Here is a 26,096-nt window from a genome sequence, read left to right as displayed (position 1 = left end):
TAGATCAGTTTGTTCCTTCATTGCAACAGATTTGGAGAAATTTAGCATTACATCACTTGCTCACCAGTGGATCCTCTGCAGTGTAATTAATCTTGTGAATAGCTGTGAGTTTGTACCATAGACTGTAAAAAAAAATGGACGTAGTGTCCGTGACGTCACTCGTAGGTTTCTGAAGAGCGTTTTTGAAGCCTAAAGTGGGCGGAGCCGACCGCCGCCATCTTGGCAACGCGTCACCGCGCGTCACTCCCGGATGATCCAAAATGGGCAATGAGGCGGGACGTGGGCGGCACTGAGGTGCCTGGTTGCTGAAACCACGCCCGCCTACCTCGTCGACGTATTGGCGGTTGAACTTTTCCAGAGCTTTCCAACTTACTCAAGGTAAATTAACCTGAAACTACACAACAAAACTTCAAATAACTGAGGTAACGTGACGGCTAACAGACAGCAGATAGAGACAGCAACGTCAATCAACCTGTCACTCAAGTGGCCACGCCCTTAATTATGCAGAAGTTTAAGGCTTAATATAATTTAAATGGATGAGTTATAAAAAAATTCACCCCCCTCACAGTTGTCACGAAGGGCAAAATTAGCTATATAGACCAAAATAAATTTTTGTACCAGGCTGTAAACATGTTTTTTTCTACTGTAAAGTTGGGCATTTTAACATGGAGAGTCAATGTGATTGACTCCCTTTTGGAGCCAGCCTCCAGCGGCTAGTCGATGAATTGCAGTTTTAATCACTTCCGTGTTGGTTTCACTAGAGGGAGCGGGAGGTTGCCGCTTGGTTTGTACGCAACAAATCCATCAAGACGTGTTTTTTTTTACCTTTTTCACTGTAGGATGTGTTGTTATGGGTTATGGACTTTTCACTTCAAAAGACATTAACTGATGGACTGTCATGTGGATAATTTGTGGATTAATGTGATGCGTTTATCAGCTGTTTGGACTCTGATTCTGACGGCACCCATTCACTGTAGAGGATCCATTGGTAAGCAAGTGATTTCATGCTAAATTTCTCCAAATCTGTTCTGATGAAGAAACAAACTCATCTAGGAAGGCCTGAGGGTGAGTATATTTTCAGCAAATTTTCATTTTTTTATTATGAGCTCATAAAAATTGCATACACAATCATAATGCAATTTAAAAATAAAGTAGTTTTATGTCACACTGCAGGATATTTCAAGGTATTATGACATATTGTTTGCAACTTTTAGTCTACCATATGCTGCCTCAAATCCACACACGTAAGCACAGCTTTAACTTATTTTATGCTTATTAATGCTGAAAATCTCACTTTCTGTCATGTAGTTTGAAACATATCTTATTTATTTCCTGGGGGGACCTGATTAGCAAAATTGGAAACTGTGTCCATAAAACTGTCCATTTAAAAATAGATTTCCATATAACAAGTCCTACCACAGGACTTTGTGACAAAATATTACTGTTTTTAGGACAAGATGAAAATGAATGACCAGTCGTTTTTACATAGAAGTAAATGCCAATTACATATTCAGTATTTACATTTTATTTCTGTCCATGTTATTTATTTTGATGTTTATTTTTGATGAACATAATTTGAAAAGAACCTTTTATGCTTGTGTTGAGAATAAGGACAGTAAAATTACTTCCTGTGTGTTTATCTATTTGTATGCAAGTTTGTTCAGTTGTGTGCATATGTGATCAACAGTGATGGTATTTGGGGGCTGATATAAATATCTCCAAAAGAAATTAAGGACTGCTGCACATTCCTGTCATTTTTGTTATATCACAACCCTCCCCCATCTGCTCTCATTTTCATAACATTTAATCTATCCTTCCTCTCCTCCATCATCCTCTCTGTCATGCTGCTTTTCTCTTTCCAATCTCTTTCCCACATTATATTGTTTTTCCATTTACTTTACATTTTCACTTCGTCAAAATATGCATGTTATGACTGTGTTTAAAGCTGAACTGTGTAATTTCTGCACGTCATGCTGCATCAAGGACAAGTTATTTTAAAATATACTTACGTAATATTTGTCATCATCCTCGTTGTACGCCAACTTGACAACACCATATGAGCCCTTTAAGATAGAAGAAATGGATAGAGGAAAAAAAATTAACAAAACAGGTAGAGTGAGATGAGTCAGACTATGAGACTGTGCTGTGGGTCAGTAACGGTCAGTGTCTGAATGCCTGAATGACTGCTATGAAACACAACATGACCATAAGATTTTTCTGATCTCTATATGCATATAGACTATTAAAACAACGCAATATGAGTATGTTGTAGGTGGTCTTACCTTCCCAATCTCACTTTTTAGCTTGTACTGGTTAAGCTGGATGCAATCCTGAGATTGTGAAAAAGCAAGAAAGAAAGAGAGAGAAGAGCAGAGACAGAGAGAGAATGGCATCAATCCCAGCTGCACACACAAAGGAGTAATATACTTCACACCAGAGGGAGCATGTAAGCCAGTTACAGGTAAAAACAACAAATCATTTGTTTCATAACCTATTTCATATAGAAACTGCAAATGAAAAGATTTAAAAACACTTTTGCATCCTGGTTGACTCCACAAATCTCAATATCATTTTACTGACAGAAAGACTGATCCACTTTGCAGTTAATTCTGTTCAAGAAAGGCCATTTAAACATTGGTTTTCATTGAAGAACTTTTATTCAGGTTTTATTAATTGACATTACGGTCATTTCACACAATTTAATTTATTAAACATGGAAAAAATATATTTCTTTCAGCAAAAAAAAAAAAAAAAAAAATCAAACCTCTCTTTTTAATGTAATTTTAAATCTGGGAACAACTGGAGGAAATCACTGACTTCTATTTTTAACAAGCTGTCATGTCATTGTGCCCATGAGATCATGCCCCGTCTGCATCAACTGCTGCAAATGAATGTTTTTTCCAAAAGTCTGAAGATTTATCCACAGCTACAGTACGTCATTTGCTTACATCCATCTGATTGGTGAAGATGCCTTTAGAGTAATCAAATTCTGAAGTAACAGAATTATCTCCACCATTCACGAAATTATGACTGAACCGTTCCAAACCCATGGTCTGAACAAGACCACAAGACAAATTTATTAAAGAAGAAATACATCTTAAAAAGCAGGGAGTTTGATGTCTTTGAATCAGCTGGTAAGTGCGAAGAATCACATGCAGCCTATTTGGCAAAGCAATAACTATCTGGATCAGCAACCTCGGTGTATTGTAAACTGCAAACTTTTCTCCACAGCAGGGAACATTACTACTGCTAACAATTCTGCCCTAATAACAGAAACATGGCAATCCTTGCTTTCTACAAGCTGTTATAATGTTGTAGCATTATAAAGAATATAAAATACGACCTTTATGTTTACTTTAAAAGCAATAAATTCAGTTTGATTAAAATCATCAACAAACTGGCATTTTCTTTTGATTTATTGTTTTGTTGTGCTGTACTGAAAAATGTGGCTCTAAAACTGAGGTAAATAAGATGGATTTGCAATGCAGTTACAACCCTGCTCAACGTTATTTCAGAAATATTGAGGCAAGGACTATTGAGGAACAGGAAGAAAAACTGTAGTAGCGGTAAAAGCAACAATTTGAGGAAGAACTTCTCTGGGAGAGGAACCTCGCTGAGAATGCACTGACAGATGAGGATACATTTAAAACACAGATACAGACTTCTGACTAAAGTACAATTTGATACTCTTGGTGTGAGAAAAGGTTCTAATTGTTCTTTTAGTTTATTACAGATAATAATGAAAAAACTGAAGACTGAGAGGCAGAGAGAGAAAGAAAGAAAGAGAGAATGGACTCCTGGCTGAGTCTAGACTATTACTGGTACATGCTCATGCAGTGAGCCCTGCATTGCAGTATACCCGCACACACACCATCAAAACTTACCAAAAACAAGAGCTTAAAAATGATTATAAAGGACTAGAGGGAGCTACAAGACCTTAAATTTGTTTACAAGTAAAAAGTAGGGATGCAGTTATACAACAGTTATGGCTTAAACCAATAAACCCCAAAATATTATCATGTCATGGCACTTGTAAATGACACTAAAATTAACCAATAAAAATAAAATCAATCATTGAAAAATGCTACAAGTGAATTTAGGCATCAAAACACTGTGCAGCATTACAAATTTATATTTATTTTATGATTTGATAAGGATTACTTTTAACAATGTTATTTAAGTGAGTGCTAGATAGTGGCAAGTAAAAACAGAGGAAATGAGCTTGCATAACTAAATATATAATAATCACCTGATAGTATCTATCCAATTTTTTTATTTTATTATTATTTAAATTTTAAATATCTGATATTGACCGATAACCAATTTGGAACCAAAATACTGTGCATCCCTAATGAAAATGAATATTATTATTCATATCATACATCAATTATTAATTCAAATAATTCATCAATTATTCATATTGCCATGGCTTAGACAGTAAAAAACAATACAGCCCACAATACAGCACATTACATAAATATCTCATAGTCGTCTACACTTTCCTATCCATAAATGTTTCAGGCTCTATAAATCATTTTGAACCATGTTTAATTTTATATTGATTCAATGAAGAAGAGAGCAGAAATAACCACACACTACTTCATAAGAGGTCTAGTGACATATTTTATCAGGCAGGATGCTTAGTATCTTATCTATGTTGTGAGGATAACATGTGAGCTCTGAGGAAAAAACTTTAAAACAGATATGCCTTACAATTGAATTGCTTTTCCTGTCCACGGACAACAGCAGGTTTTCTAGGCTGCTAATGCTATAGTGTGGCTCCTAGCATCAGGTATAAGTTCAATGAGATTTCACAGTTATAAACTACAGGGCACATGTCGCTCTACATATGAAGGACTCGCAGAGTCAGATCACATCTGAGCCCTGTCACAAAAAATAAATGCCACGTCTACTTCCTGTGAAGGTAGAGATGCCTCCTAGGGCAAAAAGAACTGAAGGATTGGAAAAAGAGAAGATGAATAAAAGAGAGAACATAAAGAGAGGAAGTTTGAAAGAGAGTGAGCTGAAGTTTTCACAGAGGGAAATAAAACGTTTAAGCGTGACAGTGGAGGATTAGCACACAGGCTCACTTTTCACTTTGGTCCTCTTCCAGGTTGGCCCATTTTTTCTTTTTAAACCCGGATTAGACTGGATAATCCTGAGTTTAAGTAAGATACAACCATATTGTGCATTCAAATGTTGTACTACGATAACATCTGGGATCACAGCGTGTAAGTGGTGTAGGTTATGCTGGATAATGCTGGAGGTAAAGCGGGCACAGAGTAATTCATGGAAAGGCCATGAGTTTATTACGGCCAAAGGAGAGTGAAAGAAAAAGTACACAAGAACAAAATGGAAAAGGGCAAAAGGGAAAAAGTAACAGAGACAGAGAAAGAGCAAAAGCAATGAGAGAGTGTAGGCAAAAGCGAGGGTGGAAGAGAAATATCCAGTGATGTGAAATCTGACAGTCAATTACTTTGACTGCTCCATGTACCTTAACCAAAACAGCCTCACATTACTGCTCACACTTCAGCTGGAGTGTCAAGGCAGAGAGGAGAGTGTGTATGACAGCTGTCTGAAGTCTGAGGGGAAAAACAACAGATAGAGTGATGGGACACCAGACTATTTTTTTTTTCTTGTCCTATAAGTCAAAGAAAACAGTAGAGTCTCAGAGATGTGACTGGAGCTGCTGGGAGGAAGAGAAAGAGACAATGAAGGAAAGAGAGAATAAGGAACAGAATGAGAGGTTGAGATCATTAGAAACAGGATCACATGAAAAACAGGCCCAGGATACGAAGCAAACAGGTCACCTGAACATCAGAAAATTCAATTATAATACATATAAATTAAGTCTCATTTATTAGTAATGATATAATACCGGATGAGAGCACATCACTTTGTTCTTACTCCGGTTCTAATGATGATGGATCTGCATTATTGAAATTGTGCACCTAGTAATTAGTAGGCTATAATATAAATATACACCCAGACCATCTCCATTTAAGGGATATTTAACATTTCTAATAATAATATTTAGCTTAACAAATTCCACATCCCTAAAGACTTATCACATATTCTATGAAAACGTTCCTACACAGTTTTTTTCAGAGCATAGCTAGCAAATGAGATGCAATACAATGATATTCCCTCAAGATGCTGATTTGAAATGATACATTGAAGTTAATGAAACAAAACCATAAAGTATCATTTTCCCTGCAGAACAATAACAATCAATCAATGTAAAGCCCTTCTCCACAGCCCTTTCCAACAGTGATAACCATCTCACAGGCAGTGAAGTAAATCAAGCCAGAACATTTGAGAATGTGGGAAAGATACGCTGCGTTCCTCTAATCTCTGCTTTATGAGGCTTCCTCTAACTACCAGCGATCATATCAGAGACTGCCGTTTCTGCCACTAAAACAAATGCTGAGATATTAGAGATTAACAGGATTAATAAGATCCTTAGAAAAAATAGAGGAATGTTTGATTTCTTCATACTTCATAAGAATACGTCTCTACTACACAATTTTCATTTATCCAGTAATAAAGCTGTCAATAGTATGTATTTGTGAAAAATAATTATTTATGATTAAGGTACACTTTTGTAACTTTTGAAAAGGTACTGCCCTTTTTTGGGCACTCGGCCAGTCTGAATGATCAGCTGGTTGATCAGCTAAATCAGTTGAACACTTGAAGACTTGCAAAACAGACTTAAAGGAATAGTGCACCCAAAAATCAGTCATTAATTACTCACCATCAAATGGTTCCAAACCCGTAAGACCTTTGTTCATCTTCAGAACACAAATTAAGATATTTTTGATGAAATCCAAGAGCTTTCTGACCCTGCATAGACAGCAATGCACTGAACCACTATTTTAATGATGTCCTTACTACCTTTCTGGGCCTTGAACGTGTCAGTTGCGTTGCTGTCTTTGGGTGAGTAATTAAAGAGAATTTTCATTTTTGGGTGAACTAACCCTTTAAGTGGGTTAAAAGGATTAGTTCATCCAGAAACTAATATTCTGTTATCATTTACTACCCTCATGACATTTCAAACCCATATGACCATCTTTCTTCTGTTGGAACCCCAAATGTAATTTTGACAACACACTAGTTGCCCTTTCCCATGCAATTACAAAGAATGGAGACTCAAGCTTTCCAGCTGCGTCTCTGTCTACATCAACCTAAGCTACAATCACAATATCTAGGTCTGTTAGTCAGACTTCACAAAAATGGGGTCTAAAGTGGTTTTATGACATTTAAAAAAAATGAGTAAAACTGAAATTAAGCAAAAAAAACGCATGTAAATGCACTTATTAATGATAACCTACTGACTCAACTGGATGAGTTTGATTGGTAAATAAATCATTAAAAATGTGTAAACCATATAAATCAATTAATTTAAAAAGTGTTCTGTGAAAAAAAGAGTCAAATGGGTCTAATATGAAATGAGGGTGAGTAAATAATAATAGACCTTTAGTAAATAGAAGCCTATCATTTAAGTACTCCAGTACGAATGTACATTAAAAAGATTCAAACTACATCAATGACAGTAAATAGCTTAAGTGCTAAGAGTGTTTCCCCTCTGCGCCTATCACAGGATAAGTGTTAGAGCAGATGAGAAGAACATGTCCAGCTGACGCTCCTCTCAGAGCAGAGTGCCTCTCACACTACAGAGAGAACATGAGGAGCACCCCTGCCTTTCAATGTCTCAGCCCTCAGACAGGCTTGAGCCCCATTAAGACACACAAACAAATAGCCAGGCAGAAATGTGGGCACACACAGAGCATCTCTATAGGTCAGAACAAAGATATCCTTCAATAGGAGCAGGTTGTTACACTGTAAAAAATTTACATTTACAAAAATTGGGGAAATTGACAAATAAACATTGGCTCAACAAATTGCTTCCCAAAAATTACCCCAAAACAAAAAAATACATTGTGCTAATTTTAGCTGAAGGTCTGAAGTTAAAGTTAAAAATATATATTTACCGAACATATTAAATTGTTTTCAGCCAATTTATCAAGCATAAGTGAAAAATCTGTTTTGGCCCAACAAGCCTTGCAGCAAAAACGAGTGTGCGCATGCGCATGAGAGAATCGTACTGGATTAAAATTCCTTTGTGCGGGAGAGCGAGAGATGCTTAGCAGCGACGAAACGAAACATCATTTCCAGACGGATTTTCATCTATGAAGTTACGGTGAGTACTGAACTGTATTTAAGTCCTCTTTAGGTTAAATAGAGTGCAACTGTCAGTAATTTCGACAAAAAAACGTAAAACATGGGCATTACATTACCGCCTCAGACAAGTAACGTTAGTTTTCCGAATTATCCAGGTTTATACTTGAGGACACGGTACATTTTACGTGTATTACATTGTATTTTTTGCAGATTAAGTGTGAATTCACGCCTTTACTGGTGTTTATTTCGCAGAATAATGTAACAGTGAATTCACATCTTTAAATTAACTTAACGTTAACGTTACTGGTGTCGTGTTGGCGCTTATAACTCAGTTTAGCCCATGCTGATCCCTCGTTTACTTAAAGTTACTATTTATTTAACTAAATTATTTTATGTCACTTTATAATAACGATATTAAATGTATGAGACACAATGAATACGTTTCTGCTATAAATATAAATGTTTTTCCCCTCAGTGAACCCACCATTGCTAGGCCTGCATGAACACGCGAGGCACCATTTAGTGAAGAACACTAACGTAACGTTACGACTTGAACAGTGAGTATTAACGAATTCTTATTGAATATATGTTTATTCTACATTAGTGTCAAATACTATTAGCTTGTAAATGTGATTAGCCTAGAGGCATTGCTGGTCTGCTGAGCCTTTGAAATTGGCGCTCAAAGTTTATAAATGTAACGTACATGCCCCTTGTAGAATATGCAAAATGTTAATAACTTTATCAAAATAAGAGGGATGAAGAAAATTTGCATGTTATTGTTTAATTAATACTGTCACGAATAAGCTATTTCACATAACAGATGTTTATATATTTTCCACAAGACAAAGTAATAACTGAATTTATGAAAAAAGTCCCAGTTCAAAAGTTTACATACCCTTGAATTTTAATAATCTGTTGTTTCCTGGATTATTTGCGACTGTTTTATATTTTGTGATAGTTGTTCATTAGTCCCTCATTGATCCCAAGCAGTTCAACTGCCTGCTGTTCTTCAGAAAAATCCTCCAGCTCCTTTTTTATATTTGAACCCTTTTCAACAGTGACTGTATGATTTTGAGATCCGTCTTTTTACACTGATGACAACTGGGGGACTCGTACATAACTATTATATAAGGTGAAAACATTCACTGATGCTCAAGAAGGCAACACAATGCATTAAGAGCTGGGAGGTGTACATTTTTTGAATTGGATGATCAGGGTAAATTGTACTTATTTCATTTTCTGAGTAACGTTTAATTATTTATGTAACTTCTTCAGTGCAGTACCAAATAAAAAAATATGATCTTTAGACAAAATAAGAAAAATGAACACATCATCCTGTTCAAAATTTTACACTACCCAGCTCTTAATGCATTGTGTTGCCTTCTGGAGCATCAGTAAATGTTTACACCTTTTGTAATTGCTGTCTATGAGTCCCTCAATTATCTTCAGTGTGAAAAGATGGATCTCAAAATTGTACAATCCCTGTTGGAAAGGGTTCAAATATGCAGAAGACACCGGAAAAAACAAATAATGTGCAGGAGCTGGAGGATTTTTCTGAAGAACAGCAGGCAGTTGAACTGCTCAGGACCAATGAGGAACTCGTGAACAACCATCACAAAACAGAACAACAGTCGTGGATCATACAGCAAACAACACAGATTATTAAGATTCAAGGGTATGTAAACTTTTTAAAAGGTGAATTTTTATGAATTAATTTATATTGTATTGTGGAGTATATAGAAACATCTGTCATGTGAAATAGCTTATTCGGGACAGCATTAAATAAACAATAACATTCAATTTCTATGATCCCTTTTATTTTGTCAAAATTATTAACATTTAGCATATTCTGCAAGGGGCGTGTAAATTTGAGCACAACTGTATATAGCATAACAACACAATTTGGTTTCGGTTTCATTGCTTTCTGAATATGACCGTTACATCGTAGCACATACACAGATTATATATTTAATATATGGCATCCATCTACGTGCTTGGAGCGGTCCAATGGGGCGTCTATATATATATGTATGGTTTTAACAGTTTCAAAATACTGTTTAGACCTGAAAATCTATGTGGCTTAATTTTGAAGTACCCACATTCCCACATAGATTTAAGAAATGCTATTTTAAAAGGTCTTTTTGAAATGAAGAGTTAATTTGCAAATCCGATAACTCGAATACAGGTAATTTACGACTTAATATTGACATTGCTATGTTGTTGTTGTTTTTATACAGAGTATAGAGCCATTGGAGAACCACACAACTGAAATGAAGATGGAAGAGCCCACCTCAAGAGCCCAGTCAAGTACTCAGGATGTCTCCGTTGTGCTGGAAGAGGAGGTGGTATTTGACAACTTGGGAGACTTTGTAAAGGCATTCATTGTACTCTTTGGATTGGTGTATGCATTCAATATGGAGTACAACAAGGACTTAAAATACAATTTTGAGTTGATTCAGAAGGTGTTTTTAAACCTGGGCACTGAGTGCAGCAAAAAATTTCAAGCTCTTAGGTCCAAATTATTGGGAATCTAGGTGATGAAACCCTTAGGGGAGAAGTAAGCTCAAAGTAGTTTTTTTTTGGTAGTGTAAGATGCAGTTTTACAAGCTAAAACTGCTTCTGAGAATGGTTCAATTCAAGTGAAATTACACTGAAGAATAGATGACGTTACCTCCCCAGTTAACTTAAATTTATGCTGTTTTGACACTTAAAAATGCATAAGTGTATTTGATGTTTAATATTTAAACTGTTAAGATGCCGTTTCATGAGCTCAAATATGAGCCCCGTGTGTTTTTGTACCTTACATTTATAAATGTTTACATGTTTAATATTTTAATTAGTTCAAACTTTGTGAGTTAAGATTACCTTTTTTCACTTTTGTAAAGTGTTGGATGCAGTTTCAAGAGCTCATTTTTCTTTGTTTTTGTTTTTTGCATCTCTGTAAACATTTGTAAAAACATGTTTAATATGTGAAGTATTATGTGGTTTCATGAGCTTAAAGTGAGAATTTTAGTAAATATGTGTAAATTGTGAGAGTGGTAGAATTTGTAAAATTACTCTAAACTGGGTGAAATAACCACGCCATTATGTAAATTTGGTGTGTGTGTTTTTTTTTATGTGAATGTACATGTGTTTAAACAGTTAAGATGCGGTTTCATGAGCTCAGGTGACGTTGCACTAACTGCTGGTTGAAGTAACCCCAGACAAATTACCTTTTATGGTGTTTTTGCACATGTTTGTAAGCGTTTTAATTTATAAGATGCAATTCTTAATCTTTGTTTATCTTGTAAGAATTAATGTATGATTTTATGTATGGCTATATTGTGTTAAATGTTAATATGTTTGTCATTTTAAGGTATTTTGCACAATATTGTGTTGTAGATTTAATTAAAAGTATTAAAATGTAGCAGTGTTTAGTATCATTTAATGCATTTTTTTTTTTTTCATTTGGGACAATGGGGAATAAGCAATTCAGTAAAGTTGCTTTAGCTATATAAATTGGCCAATGGACATTTTTAAATTAGGCAAAACCAAAAAAGTATACTGGTACTATTTAAAATATTCAATTGGGCCAATAACATGCTTTGGTAGATTTAATGTTTTTCCATTTGGCTCAACACATTATTTCTCATTGAGCCAATGTCAACTGACTGTTGCCATAAGTGAAAAAAATCAATTTGCCAAATTTCAATGTTTAAAAATTGGGCCAATGGAAAATGTTAAATGTTACCAGTCACTAGAAAATTTTGAGTTGGGCAAATTTTGAATTTTTTACAGTGTAGGAGGGGGAGGGTGCAGAGGCTGTGTATGAATGAAAGAAGCCTTATTAAAGTTTGGCTGTACGGGTCGCCACACACTGTAAAAAAAAAAAAAAAAAAAAAAAAAGTTGAGCCAACTTAAAATTTTAAGGCAACCAGCTTCAGCAGATTTTTGAGGTTTAAGTTGGCTCAACTTTTTATTTTTTTACAGACCTGGACACTAATCACAGGAAATGAGTTTTGCTTCAAACATACACACACACATAAACGTACAGCACAAGCTCTTCATGCTATATAAGAAAGGATTTCATACAAGAAAATAAGTCAGGTGTGACCAGATGTCAATAACTATTAAAGACTTGATGCTGCAAATCAATCCAAAACAGTAATCTGTAGTGGACGACCAATATATTACCAAGGCTTATATATCAGTTGTTATTTGGCATTTTTTATTATAAGATTTCCTGTTCAGCTAATAAGCATTGAAACACCGTATACCACCCATTCACAGTTTTCATTAGTTTACTGTATTTGTTTAACGGTATATGCAAAAAAGTGTTATAGCATTTGCCTTTTTGTTGTTATTAGGAAGGCAAATGCTATAATGCTTTTTCATATACCAACAGCATTCAGCAATTTAACAACACTTCTATCCAAATAGAAGTCGTGGCCTAATGTTTAGAGAGTCGGACTCGTAATCCAAAGGTTGCGGTTTCGAGTCTCGGGCCGGCAGGGATTGTAGGGGAGTGAAACCCCCAACTGCTCCCCGGGAACCGCAGCATAAATGGCTGCCCACTGCTCCGGGTGTGTGTTCACGGTGTGTGTGTGTGTGTTCACTGCTGTGTGTGTGCACGTTGGATGGGTTAAATGCAGAGCACGAATTCCGAGTATGGGTCACCATACTTGGCCGTATGTCACTTCACTTCACTTCAAATAGCTCTCAGAGGTTTTGGCAGGTAATATACATGACGGAATAGATCTCCTACGCTGCTGCTGCGGCAGAGCAAGTACTGATACTTGCTACTGCCAATAAATCCACAACATACTGTTGTGAGCATGTAAGAAATACTGCTGCTGCACATGTAACATACATGAAATAACCCCCATATAGCATCCATGAATCACCCCATAGCAGATTTATACAGGTGGAGCTGGGGAAGGTGGAGGGTTTCTGAAAAACACTGCAAACTACTACAGCAAGCACTGGCTGGGTATCTTAATGTTGAGCAGCGAGCTCATTGGCTGCTGATACAAAAAGAACTGAAAAGTTGCGCCGTGTGATGATGTCATAATGTCAGATTGAGTTAGACCTATCGAACTCCGCCATCTAGAGTTTCATGAAAGGACATTGGATTTAAACAAATCTTTGAATATCTAGTAAATATTTTAATCTCAAGAAACTCACAAACATTAAGGAATACAATCCATTTATGCAAATTTTGTGCAAGTTAAAATCAATGATTTCAAACTATTCAGTGCTACTGTATATCCAGTTGGCCAATGGCCACTGTTATACGCTGTGAACTGTGTGTAAAATTACCGCCAAAATAACCATCGACCAATAGTAATCAGTCATTAAAGTTATAAAAATTAAGGTATGTCCTAGTAAATGTGCAACTCCAGGAGATATTGTAATTAGTCTCACCTGTGAGTCTGAGATGGACACTCGCTTGGACTCGATGGTTGGCTGTCTGGCTATTCGGGAACAGCGGTCAGCCCCGCTCCCAGAAGAACCGTACGTTCCTCTCTCCTGCAATGACATCTTCCTGCCTGACAGGTGTGGCCTCATGGCCAGAGCTTTCTTAACACCTGTCCCATTCTTCACTACACTGGAGGAGGGATCAGACCTTAGCGACACCACAGACATCTTGTCAGCCATCTCAGCCGTCTGGGAGGAGTCTGGGTCAGGGTCCACCCCCACGCAACCAGGATCACTGCTCATCGCCATGACGATGGAGTAGGAGGAGCTTGGAGGCAGGGAGGAGGGGTGTGTGGGGTTTTCGCATTAATTGTAACACCTCCAACGTCGGCTTGCAGTTACAGGAAGCCGTGGCTATACAGACAGATAAAGAGAGGAAGGAAACAAAGACAAAGAGTTTGTTATTGAAATGTAATTTCGTTACATAGATTTTGGTCTTTCCTCATTTAAGTGGAAAGGTACTGAATGTTAACATGCTGCTATGTGGACCGACTTCCCTTAAAGCATTGGTTCTCAAACAGGAGATATTGATATTACACTTCATTAAATTAATGAATTATTACTACATTTATTATAAATATACTTAAACAACTTAACTTTATTAAAATGCTAAAAACAAACAGACAATAAAGATGTAAACTGGAATCAAATGTCTTTTTCCCTCACTAGCAATTGTTTTTAATTAAGAACATACACTTCTTGAAACTCCTGAATCACAAAAGGAAATGTAGTTAATTAATTTACTCGACCTATTTCAACACTCCAGTTTTTTTTTTTATAACAGATGATTGTATCTGATAGTAGATGATTTGTATCAGCAAACAGCCATGTCAGCTTGGCTGATTATTAAAAGTGTGTTCTGTTATTAAATATTTTTAGAAATTATTTTTAGTACATTTTGTGTTTTTTTAATAATTAATTCATTTCTGCAATTTTTCAATTTTACATTTTTATTTTCTAGTTTTTACATTTTTATTTTTTTAAATGTATTTATAAAATGTATTATTTTTTAAAAATTATTATAATATTTATAACGACATTACAATAATCCATATTAATACACTGTATTCTATATGAGAACAAATAATAATAATAGCAAAAAGCTTTAAACAAACAAAAACAAAAAAATATTTAAAAAAACAATGCTTGAAGTGTTCAGAAAATAAAACATTGCAATATAGCTGGTTTTATATATATATATATATATATATATATATATATATATATATATATATATATATATATATATATATATATATATATATATATATATATATATATATATATATATATATATATATGCATCCAATGAAATTTCATTGCTCTCATTCCTCATCCTACTTAAACAGAAGAATGAAAGGCTCCACATGAACATTATCAGTCCTCGACTTCATCCTGGGCTCTAATGAGGGTCAGTAATGCCTTGATCGTGATCTCCATGGCATGTTTCTGGCATTAACTGTGTGGAGGGTGTGAATATTACTGGCAGCAAGGTGCCAATGAAGCCATCCATACGTGACCAGCTAATTGAAAAAAAAAAAAAATGTGTTTCTGAGGGAGCCCAATTTCCTCAGAGGGGAGCTAATTAGGAGCCACCACTGTGAACAAGAACTGCTTTGTACTTACTGACTTGTGTGTATGTGTGTGCATCCTATTTCCCTCGGAGCCTTTAGACTCAAATAATCTATCTATCTTTCTGGGGTTTGTTTGTGGAAGACTGAGACAGTGAGAGAGTCTTTTCCTCTATCCAGGCTGCGCATGAGATGGCTGCCTGAGGCCTATTGATTAACACACTGCAGAGTCAGACTCGACCCCACTGCAGCAGAGCTTTACAAAGCTAACAAATCATTAAAAACATTACAGAACCCTGAACCCCCAAACTGCACATTACATCAAATCATGAAACAGTAAAACATACTAACAAGAGATCAAAACAAAGAAAAGGAGAGAATATTACACTGAATTTAAGTTTGGAAGTCTTAAAAACACATTCACTTACACTATGTTTGGTGTCAGTAAGGAGTCAGTAAAAAAAAATAAAGTTAGCACTTTAGAATAGGGAACACTTATTCACTATTAACTACGAATTTTCCCTCAATAAATTCCTAATTTGCTACTTATTAATAGTTAGTAAGGTAGTTGTAAAGTTCTGGTATTGGGTAGGATTAGGGATGTAGAATAAGGAATTAATATATGCTTAATTACTACTAATAAATGGCTAATATTCTAGTTATACGCATGCTAAAAAGCAACTAGTTAAGAGACCCTAAAATAAAGTGTTACCGAAAAAACAAATTCAGTTTTCAACATTGATAATAATAAGAAACATGTGAGCAACAAATCAGAATATTAGAATGATTTCTGAAGGATCATGTGACTCTGATCATGAGACTGGAGTAATGGCTGCTGAAAATGTTCCTTTACCATCACAGGAACAAATTGCATTTGAAAATAAATTAAATTGTAGTGTATATAAAAAATTACATAAAATATAATTATAAATGTACTATAACTGTAAACAAATATTTGTGTTATAATTTACAATTAGAATACATTTTATATACATTTACAAATCACAGAAATAAAATAAATACTTAATAAAAAAAAAATGCAAATTGCTTAAAAAAATGAATAAATAAATATTCCCACCTCATTTACACTGCATTTTACAATACCAAATAATCCCATAAAACACAAACAAGGTCATATGAAAGGTGTTTTTATGAATCTTCTGTAAATTCAGAACAAATTATTATTATTATTATTAAATTATTATTATCCAAATCAATCAATTTATGGCAGTCAAATATTTATCTTCTAATTGTCTGATATCCAGGACTAAGACAATATGCAAATAGCTCACACACGGGCTGAAGTGCCCAAATTTGCACAGACTGAGCAGGTATCCCTATGTGTCTGTCTGCTGGCAGCAAGGTCACTGTGCTCTCTTCTCACATCAATGTCTCTCTCATGATCAGACATTGTTCGCTTCATACAGAGAGAATCAAAGCAGCCCTGGACATCTGCTTTGAGTCTTTGTAATGTAGATAAAAGAGGTGGAAATACAAAATACAGCTTTATACATGGAAATAAAGAGTGATTTCTTCATCCACTCACATACTGTTCCACACATCTCCCTTCATTTCTTACTGCTATTGTCTCGTTCCACATGCAACCCATTTCAGAGAATCCTCTATGAGGGCATGGAGAATTACCATAGGAAATGCAGCTGAACAATAGAAATGTCATCACAACTAAATCCTTTCTGTCCTACAGCGGGTCGGAGAGACTGAGGAATGAGACAGGCTCTAGAAACAGAGCGAAATCCTGTACCGCAAATGTCAAGGGAGCCACTCTCAATTTGATGTATTTGGGTCGAGCTACATTATACTATTGCTCAAGGTTACCCAAAATATACAGGGGAAGGTTTTCATCTGCAAGCCCCAGATGCCTTTTAAAATTGGCCCAGGTGCACCTGGCCCCACTAAACTGAATTTAAATGGCTGATATTAAAATATTTTGTTGGCCTATACTGCTTAGACAGCATAGTATTGTCACGAATCAGGCCTCTGTGGCTCTCTCCGATCACCACCAGAGGGCACCCTGACCCGAGTACTAGCTCTCCATGTACCTAGGACTGATACCGCCAGGTGTTTCTCATTACCCCAGCTACTTAAGCCACACTCTCACTCACCCCATTGCGAAGTCTTGTTTAGACCCGTCTGACATTTCTGAGCGTTTACCCTGATTGTTTATTCTGTGTATGATCCTGGACTGCCTTTACCCTTGTGATTCTCTGCCACCTGCCCCTTTGTTGTTTGATCTGTCTCTGACCTGTTCCCAGCCTGCTGCCTGCCCTGACCCCAGCCTGGTAACTCTTATGATTCTGGTTTTCTATGATATTCCTGACGCTGTTGATCGACCACTGCCTGCTGTTGACTTTGATCTTAATAAACACTGCAAATGGATCCGACCGCTTCTGACTCCTCATTACAGAAGACTTCGCCATACCAGGACCCAGCAGTGTTAAATCAGCTCTCCTCAGAGGTATCAGCCCAAGCTTCGATGCTAGCCGCGCATCATCAACAGCTTCAGAAGCTCACCACACTTACCGAGGAGTTAGTAAGGACGCTGCAAAATCTCCACGTGGTGAGTCCGCCATCAAACCCCACGCCACCCGCACCCACGCCGGTGCCAACCACTCCCATAACGACTCCAACTCTGCAAAACCCATGACTTTTGCTTCCCAACAAATATGATGGATCCCCGGAAAGATGTAAGGGTTTTCTAATGCAGTGTTACCTCTATATCAATCAACAACCTCTCACTTTCCCCACGGATGACTGCCAAATCTTGTTTATCTGCTCCCTACTCACCGGCAGAGCGTTGGAGTGGGCTACAGCAATGTGGGAGGGAAACTGCTTGTCATTTCCTTCCTATAACACCTTCCTTCGTCAGTTCCACAAGGTTTTCGAGCACTCGGCCAGTGGAAAGGAGGTAGGAGAGGAGCTGATCGCTCTGCGCCAGGGCAACAGCACCGCGGCAGATTATACCCTCACCTTCTGTACCCTTGCTGCTCAGACCGGCTGGGAGAATGACCCCCTTAAACTGCGCTACCAAAGAGGACGTAATGAGGAGCTTCAGTCTGAGCTGGCATGCCGCGATGAAGGGAAAACCTTAGAACAATTTATGGAACTGACCATCCGCACTGACAATTTGATGCGTTCACGACATGCTCGTCGTCCAGCTCTACTTCTGCCTGTCACACAGAATCTCCCAGAGCCCATGCAGGTCGGTGTAACCCGTCTCTCCGCGGAGGAGAGAGAGACTCATTCGCCAACATCTGAGTCTGTACTGCGGGGAATCGGGACACATGAGGGCTGCCTGTTCTGCTCGCCCCTCCCGGCGAGATCCCACTTCGGTGAGCGCTGACTACAATCATTGTACCTCTTTTGAAATTCCCATCACTATTAATAGTGACGAGGGAGGAATCGAGACTAAAGCCATGATCGATTCTGGGGCAGCGGGGAATTTCATTGATATTACATTTGCCAAATCTTATAACCTCCCTCATTTCATGTGACTCCCAGGTGGCAGTGGCAGCGCTAGACGGACGACCGTTGGGCTCTGGGAGGGTCAAATACCTGACTCCCGAATTACGACTTCAAACCGGTGAGTTTTACACACCGAATCCATTAGATTGTTCGCCATTGAATCTCCTCAGAATCCTATCATCCTGGGCTTACCGTGGCTGGAGAAAAACAATCCCCATATTTCATGGTCTCCACATCAAATTCTCCAATGATCAGAGTTCTGTCAACACCACTGTTTAACCTCCAGCTACAAACCCACCAATCTTCCCACGGAAATGAGACCCGAGCTCAAAGATCTTCCTGAACTACCCAGTGAATACCAGGACTTGTCTGAGGCCTTCAGTAAAGCCAAAGCTTCCAAACTCCCTTCATACCAAACTAGTGACTGCCATAGACCTCATCCCAGGATCGACGCCCTCCAGAGGCAGAATCTTCCCTCTCTCACAACCAGAGTCAGAGACTATGAAACAATACATCGAGGAGGAGTTGCGCAAGGGCTTCATTGTACCATCCAAGTCTCCAGTGTCAGCAGGGTTTTTCTTCATCAAGAAGTGACGAGGCCTTGCATTGATTATCGAGCACTTAACGATATCACTGTCAAGTGTTCCTATCCTTTCTCCTGGTTCGAGAGGAGAGAGGGACCAGGACGAGGCCGCCGCAGAGAGTACCCCTCCCATAGTCGTGGACAGTAAGGAAGCCTATCAGGTGCGAGAGATCCTAGATTCACGACGCCGAGGCAGGGTCCACGTGCCTAGGACTGATTACCGCCAGGTGTTTCTCATTACCCCAGCTACTTAAGCCACACTCTCACTTCACCCCATTGCGAAGTCTCGTTTAGCCCCGTCTGACATTTCTGAGCGTTTACCCTGATTGTTTATTCTGTGCATGATCCTGGACTGCCTTGACTCTTGTGATTCACTGCCGCCTGCCCCTTTGTTGTTTGATCTGTCTCTGACCTGTTCCCAGCATGCTGCCTGCCCTGACCCCAGCCTGGTAACGCTTATGATTCTGGTTTTCTGTGATATTCCTGACGCTATTGATCGACCACTGCCTGCTGTTGACTTTGATCTTAATAAACACTGCAAATCGATCTGACCGCTTCTGACTCCTCATTACAAGTATAATAGTATAATGACAGTACCTGTCATTGCTTAAAAAGTTTATTAAAACAGGAAAGAAATTGGCAAATGTAAAGCTGTTGTGTGTGTATGTTTCACAGTCTTGATGGTTTGGATTAACTCTTTCATTGCTTAACCCTCTGAGCCCGACAAACGCGAATACGCGTTTTGGGGCAGATTTTCCTGATAAGGCAGAAATGAGCTTGAATTACTCTGCCATTTTTGATCGTTCAGATAAGAGCAATACACCATTCGAATCTGTAAGGGGTCTTCTTTTATTTGTATACACTCATAATAACAACTAAACGTTGTGCTTTTGAAGAATAAAGAAAACAAACAGCGTGCGCTCTCTGTCTTCTCCGTCTCCGCGATCTGTTTTCAGAAATGCGTCAATAAAATGAAGTGTAACTCAGCGAATACTCAACACACAGACATGAGAGTTATCTCTATAGAAAGCCTGAAGTGTCCACTTTCAAATGAAGTAAGTCATATCGAAAACAAATATTCTGTGATGAAGTAATCCGTATGAAACCAACACGATGTTCAGTCTGTCCCGTCTAACTCATTATTTTTAATGAGATCCCGCCCCCTCGCGTTCACATGCAAATAACCACGTGACGCGCGCGCGGAACATAAACAAAGCGTCAGTGACGAGTTCATCGCTGCTACTTTCTGGAAGAAGACGCGCTGAGTAAAGGCTGGATTTCCTCAAGAGTTTGATGAATAAGTAAGTAATGTTTATGTTTTGCATTAGTTAACGTGTTATTGTGACATAAACTTGAACACATTACTAGATGAGTTGTTCCCAAATTACAACACGATAAATGCTACGCATCTAAGAATGTTTAGACCATGTTTATTATTAATAATAATATCTGTTCAAAAATATATTTTAATAGCGTGCTAAACGATAACAATTAGTTCTCAGATATAAAATATATTTTTTATAGTGCAAAGTTCATCCTTTTTATAGTATAAAGCATGAGTGAGTCTATGACTGCAGAATTATATCTTCTATACTATAAAATAATACATGATGTTCAGGATGGCTATATAACTACAAAATCATAGTTGGGTTTTCCCCAAACTATAATTCCTGACTAACATGTTTGAAATCCAGTAAAACATTGTGAATATGATGGGCAATTCATTGTATTTAAATTTCTTACGGTGCGATGATGTTTTCATGCTCTTTATAAAACAATAAAAGTAATATGAGAGTACACTGTAACATGATGAATGCTACGAGTCTAAGTATGTTTAGAACATGTTTATGATTAATAGCCTACTCTGTTCAAAAATAGAGTATTGCATGCTAAACAATAATTAGTTTCTCAAAAATAAATGTCTCTTTTTTTTAACGATAATACAAAGCATGAATGAGTCTATGACTACAAAACCTATATAAATATATATATATATATATATATATATATATATATATATATAGATGCTCCTGATATAAACATGCTCACAAATGTTTTTTCTCTTTTTTTGGTTGTTTGTATTTTATTGAATCAGACACCTGCACCACAGATCCTGCTGACTTTCAGTCTCTTCCAACTGTTTTCCTCTGAGAGCGCTGCACCAACATCAGAAGTTCAACAGTTTCTTCTTGAATCCATGGAAAGTAGCAGAATCACTTAAATAACACGTGAATATCAGGTATGATTTATCTGTTTCACTTGTTGAACAGAATCTGTTGCAGGGACGAGTCAAAGTCTGTTCACATCTCTGTGGTTAGATCAGTGTGCACAATAATGTGTCTTTGACCCTCATTATGTATGTTTTGATTATACTGTGTAAATAAAATACAAATAATTTAAAAACCCAATTTTTTCAGTCTCCTCACACTCTCTGTCTTACCTGCCTCAGTCTCAGTCACACTGATGGGCCATTAGCAGCTTTAGGGGAGGGCCCTTTGTCTCTCAGGTGAGAACCACTTAATATTCAAGCCCATTACCACTCCCTCGCATTTTGGCTTTAGATCACAAAACATGTCTTTAAACATTTAAATCAATATATTGTTTTCTGTGAATGAGTAAGCTGAATGATTTTCACATAATTGTGAAGTAAATATTCTAGCCTACAAGATCTGGTTCTCAAAAGTCTTGTAAACAATTGTTCTGTATGTGTTTTATGGTCTTATTTCAGTGACTTCAAAATTTTACTTTTTCACTAACCACGCATAAACGTTGTTTTCTCAAAAACACAATCATGTACACAAATGCTGCTAACATAACATTGTAGCCCAGTTTGTGCTGTTTACAGTGTTATTAGACTTTAGCCATTTATATTTTTATAAGCAACTGAAAAAAGCACAAATGTCTGGGCATGTCGAAAGTTCTCCAGGCCCCCAAAACACCCTCAGGGCCCAGAGGGTTAATCCCTCAAATCCAAACTGCCAGAGGGTTACTGTAATGCGTGTGCTCGCTGTGCACCGTTTTCCTGATGCCACTGGGGTGGCGGTTGCACTGACGGCTTGGGCCCGTCATCGCTGCTTGCAGCTATATTTTCTTTTTTGTGTTTTGTCCTCATTATAATTGCAGCTTAAAAGAGTTCTATGTTAATGTTTACATAGGAGGGCAAATCTAAATATAATTATTTTGGCTAACTTAGAAAAGTGCGCTATAATGAAAGCGTTTAAACGTTTAAACGTGCTCATATTCTAGCTATTTTAATTTGCCATTTTAAAGGGATAGTTCACCAAAAGAAAAAATCTCACCCTCATGTCGTTCCAAATCTGTAAGACCTTTGTTCATCTTCAGAACACAAATTAAGATATTTTTGATGAAATCCGAGAACTTTCTGACCCTCCATAGACAGCCATGCAACAACCACGTTCAAGGCCCAGAAAGGTTCATTAAAATAGTCCATGTGACATCCGTGGTTCACCTTAATTTTAGGAAGCTTTGAGAATACTTTTTGTGCGCAAAGAAAACAAAAATAACTTCATTCAACAATTTCAGTCTTTGACACTCGTTCACAACAATACCACACTGTCGTTTGGAACGACATGAGGGTGATGACAGAATTTTCATTTTTGGGTGAACTATCCCTTTAATTATGCAATCTCCTAAGACACAAAATTTTGGCCAAATTCTAAGGCAGCATCACACTTATCCATTGTTGAAAAGGATAAACCAGAAAGCTTTGTAGCAAGCTCTGAACGAATAAATCCAACATGGCAGATGAAGCAAATCTAAAGTTCAATCTAAAAACTATTTACCCATTATTTGCTATTATCATGCTTATTCACCTGCTACATCGCTCAACAAACTGAACTTGCTATCGTCAAACATGCTAACATCAAACCTTTTTACAAAACCTGTATGTACAAAACAAAATAATGCATTTAGCTTCTTTAGCTCAAATGACGCTAAATACTTCTTATGCTGGCCCATCATATTAAGCATTGCAATTTCACCCAATCTCCTCCCCATTCTGTCTGAGGTAGGTTGGCGCATTTGGCTAGCAAGTTCAGCTGACTTTCTAAACTCATCCAGATAGGCCTGTCAGCTCCTGCTAAAGACAATATAACTCACACCATGTTTTTCCATGTGTGAGTGCGAGTTTGCATTCACAGACGCTTCAGTTGTTCTCCCAGGTGCTAGACATCCATTTCAATCCAAGACATCTGTATGCAGTGAGCAGACTTTAGTGCACACACACACACACACACGCATGCTTTCTTCCTGCACTAGCAGAGCTGAGCTCTAGCAGGCGTCCTTGTAGAAGCAGTGTGCATTTATGCGGCTGTTAAAGCGAGTCCCTCCGGATGAGGAGAAACACACAGAGCAGAGTGAAGGATATGTGAAGAGGGAAACAGGAGGAGGAGAGGTGAACGACTGCAATGCTCCATGCCCACGTTCTGCCTCCTCTCACTTCAATTCAACACCAAAGCTTTGATGCAAACTGTGAGGGAACAGCGCCCAAACGGTTCTAGCGCTGTATCAGTCAGTGGGTGGTGATCTAGAGCGGGAACCGTGTGCTATTAGACAAGATAAACAGCAAACTATCGCTTGACTAAACACAGGGAGAAAGATGTGCATTGAAATAGAAAATAATGAATGGTGTGTCACCATAAATGTTCTACACTCTACAACTAGTGGGTGTTATTATTAAGTCACGAAAAGCAGAAAAAAAACAATGTTAAAGGGGACATCAGATGAAATTTTCACTTTTTTTTTCTTTGCATTTAGTTAGGTTTCTGGCATGTCTGCCAGCTCCAAAAACCTGAAAAGAAAGCACAGCTAGTTTGTTATGGGCTGTCTGATTGTGTGAACAGAGCTTCTTTTGACAAGATTTTGTTGTTTTACAAGACCATTGAGGAATTATAACCAAAGTATATGTTACAGACATTTCATGAAGACCCTAAAGTATCACACCACCTTGTGGAAAATGGGTATCCGATGGGTATCCGATGGGATAAGACCAATGTCCAGATAGATAAAACCATATAGGTTGTACATCACACTTCCACTTTTGTTTATACATTTACAAAACTGTCGATTGTCTGATGGTTATGAAACCAGTTGACAATCACCAATCTAAAACACACACACCCACCCAAGCACTTTTTGGATAAAATCAAGGCTAAAATCAACACTTATTTTGCTGGTAGCAATGTCTGGTAGTGGTTTAACCAGTCAGAGACCCAGCTAAGACTCCTGTTTACTAAAAATTAAGTGACAAAACTTAATCTCTTCTACTGTACATCTGTACACTGTTTAGAGAATAGTTTTAACATCTGAAGAGTCTATAAACAACCATTATTTTCCATTTAAGAGGCTAGTAAGCGCTGAGAGAGAGTGGGAGCGCTGATGAGATGAATATTGACAGGCTTTAAACTGCCGGAGCGTACAGTGATTGAGGACATGGCCAATGTACAGGCAGACGAATACAAATGGGATTTCACTCATGGAGGAACAACTAGACAGATTACAGTTGGAGGGTTTAATATGCTGGTGCTTGAGGTAGAAGCTGCCCATTTGGACCAGTCTACAAACGTCTTGATGTAATCAGGTGTAAAGGGTGTTATTTTAAAAGGATCTGTCAAAAATAATTGTAACACTAAGACAATGATAATAAAGTGGATCTTATTGAGTACGTACTGTAGATGAAGTAGGACATACTCACTTCAGTTTTGCAGCATTGGATGTTTCTTCCACTAGTCTCTCCACAGAAAGGGATCTGTGAGTGATATAAAAAAACTCTGTTAACCTAGTATGAGTAAAAGTCAACACAAAGAGTATACACTCCGAAACCCGTTATTCAAAATAAATATTGTGTACCCATCCTGAAACATGACCTTTACATCCTCATTAAAGTACATATCTGTTAGTAAAGCTGGGAAGACATACAAATAAACTGAAGGTATTGGCAAATAAATTATGTTACAATATTATAAAGGTGATCTATAGGCGATTTAGCATTTAAAACATAAGATAAATCAGCTCTTTAAAACGAAAAAAGTGCACTGAATTGTAGAGTTTTATGAATTACTGCTCCCATGTTCACTAGAAAAAGTACACATAACTTTTAAATGAAATTTAATTTACCACCTTGTTTCTGCTATATTGATTACACCTAGAAAACAGCGCTGAGTTTTGTGCATAAGACAATATCTACAGTGACTCATTTTGTTTATTTAGATTATGAATTTTTCAAGTTTGATTAAACTATGTTTAGATTTAGAGAAAATTTAGTATGAAAGTATGAAAAATTCTTAAAAAAAAAAAAATATATCAATCATGATATCAAAATTTAATCCAAAAACTTTGAAGCCGTCTTCCTGTTTCAGTGTTGACACTGTTAATGTGTACAATATAATAAACCTACAGGAGTTGTGTTTTTTGTTGAAAAGTAAGTAAATTTGTGGTCAGAAATATATTTTAAAATAAATTAATATGTTTATTCAGCAAGGGTGCTGAATAAAGTAAATGGATCAAAAGTGACAGTAAAGACATTTATAATGTTACAAAAAAAAAAAAAAAAAAAATATATATATATATATATATGTTCAAATAAATGCTGGTCTTTTGTACTTCCTGAAAAAAAATATTAGTTATGCATTACACTTTCCATCAACATATTAAACTGTTTTCAACAGTGATCAGCATATTAGAATAATTTCTGCTGGATCATGTAACACTTACGACTGAAGTAATGGCTGCTGAAAATTAATATTTTAAAAATATATTCAAATAGAACAAAGTTATTAGAAATGTACTGTATTTTTTTAAAC

General features: G+C 37.1%; 2 protein-coding genes across 6 annotated transcripts in view; both read right to left on the bottom strand.

Moving 5' to 3' along the window:
- Positions 1-26,096, bottom strand: part of LOC306869969 (CCN family member 1-like) — a 1,026,947-nt gene that overhangs the window by 925,966 nt on the left and 74,885 nt on the right. The gene's annotated exons all lie outside the window — the stretch shown is intronic.
- The window catches only part of camkk1a (calcium/calmodulin-dependent protein kinase kinase 1, alpha a), an 83,501-nt gene that overhangs the window by 29,738 nt on the left and 27,667 nt on the right, over positions 1-26,096 (bottom strand). For all 5 annotated transcript variants that reach the window (XM_079416950.1, XM_079416951.1, XM_079416949.1 and 2 more), the window contains 4 exons: positions 24,989-25,042; positions 13,585-13,992; positions 2,283-2,330; positions 2,010-2,063 (listed from right to left, as the gene is read on the bottom strand). In XM_079416950.1, coding sequence (XP_079273076.1) covers positions 2,010-2,063; positions 2,283-2,330; positions 13,585-13,887 — 405 coding nt within the window. In that variant the 5' untranslated portion in view covers positions 13,888-13,992; positions 24,989-25,042. The remainder of the gene's footprint in view (positions 1-2,009; positions 2,064-2,282; positions 2,331-13,584; positions 13,993-24,988; positions 25,043-26,096) is intronic.

The sequence above is a fragment of the Barbus barbus genome (assembly GCF_936440315.1).
Source record: "Barbus barbus genome assembly, chromosome: 5".
Lineage (NCBI taxonomy): Eukaryota > Metazoa > Chordata > Actinopteri > Cypriniformes > Cyprinidae > Barbus > Barbus barbus.
This window is presented reverse-complemented; position numbering and strand designations above follow the sequence as displayed.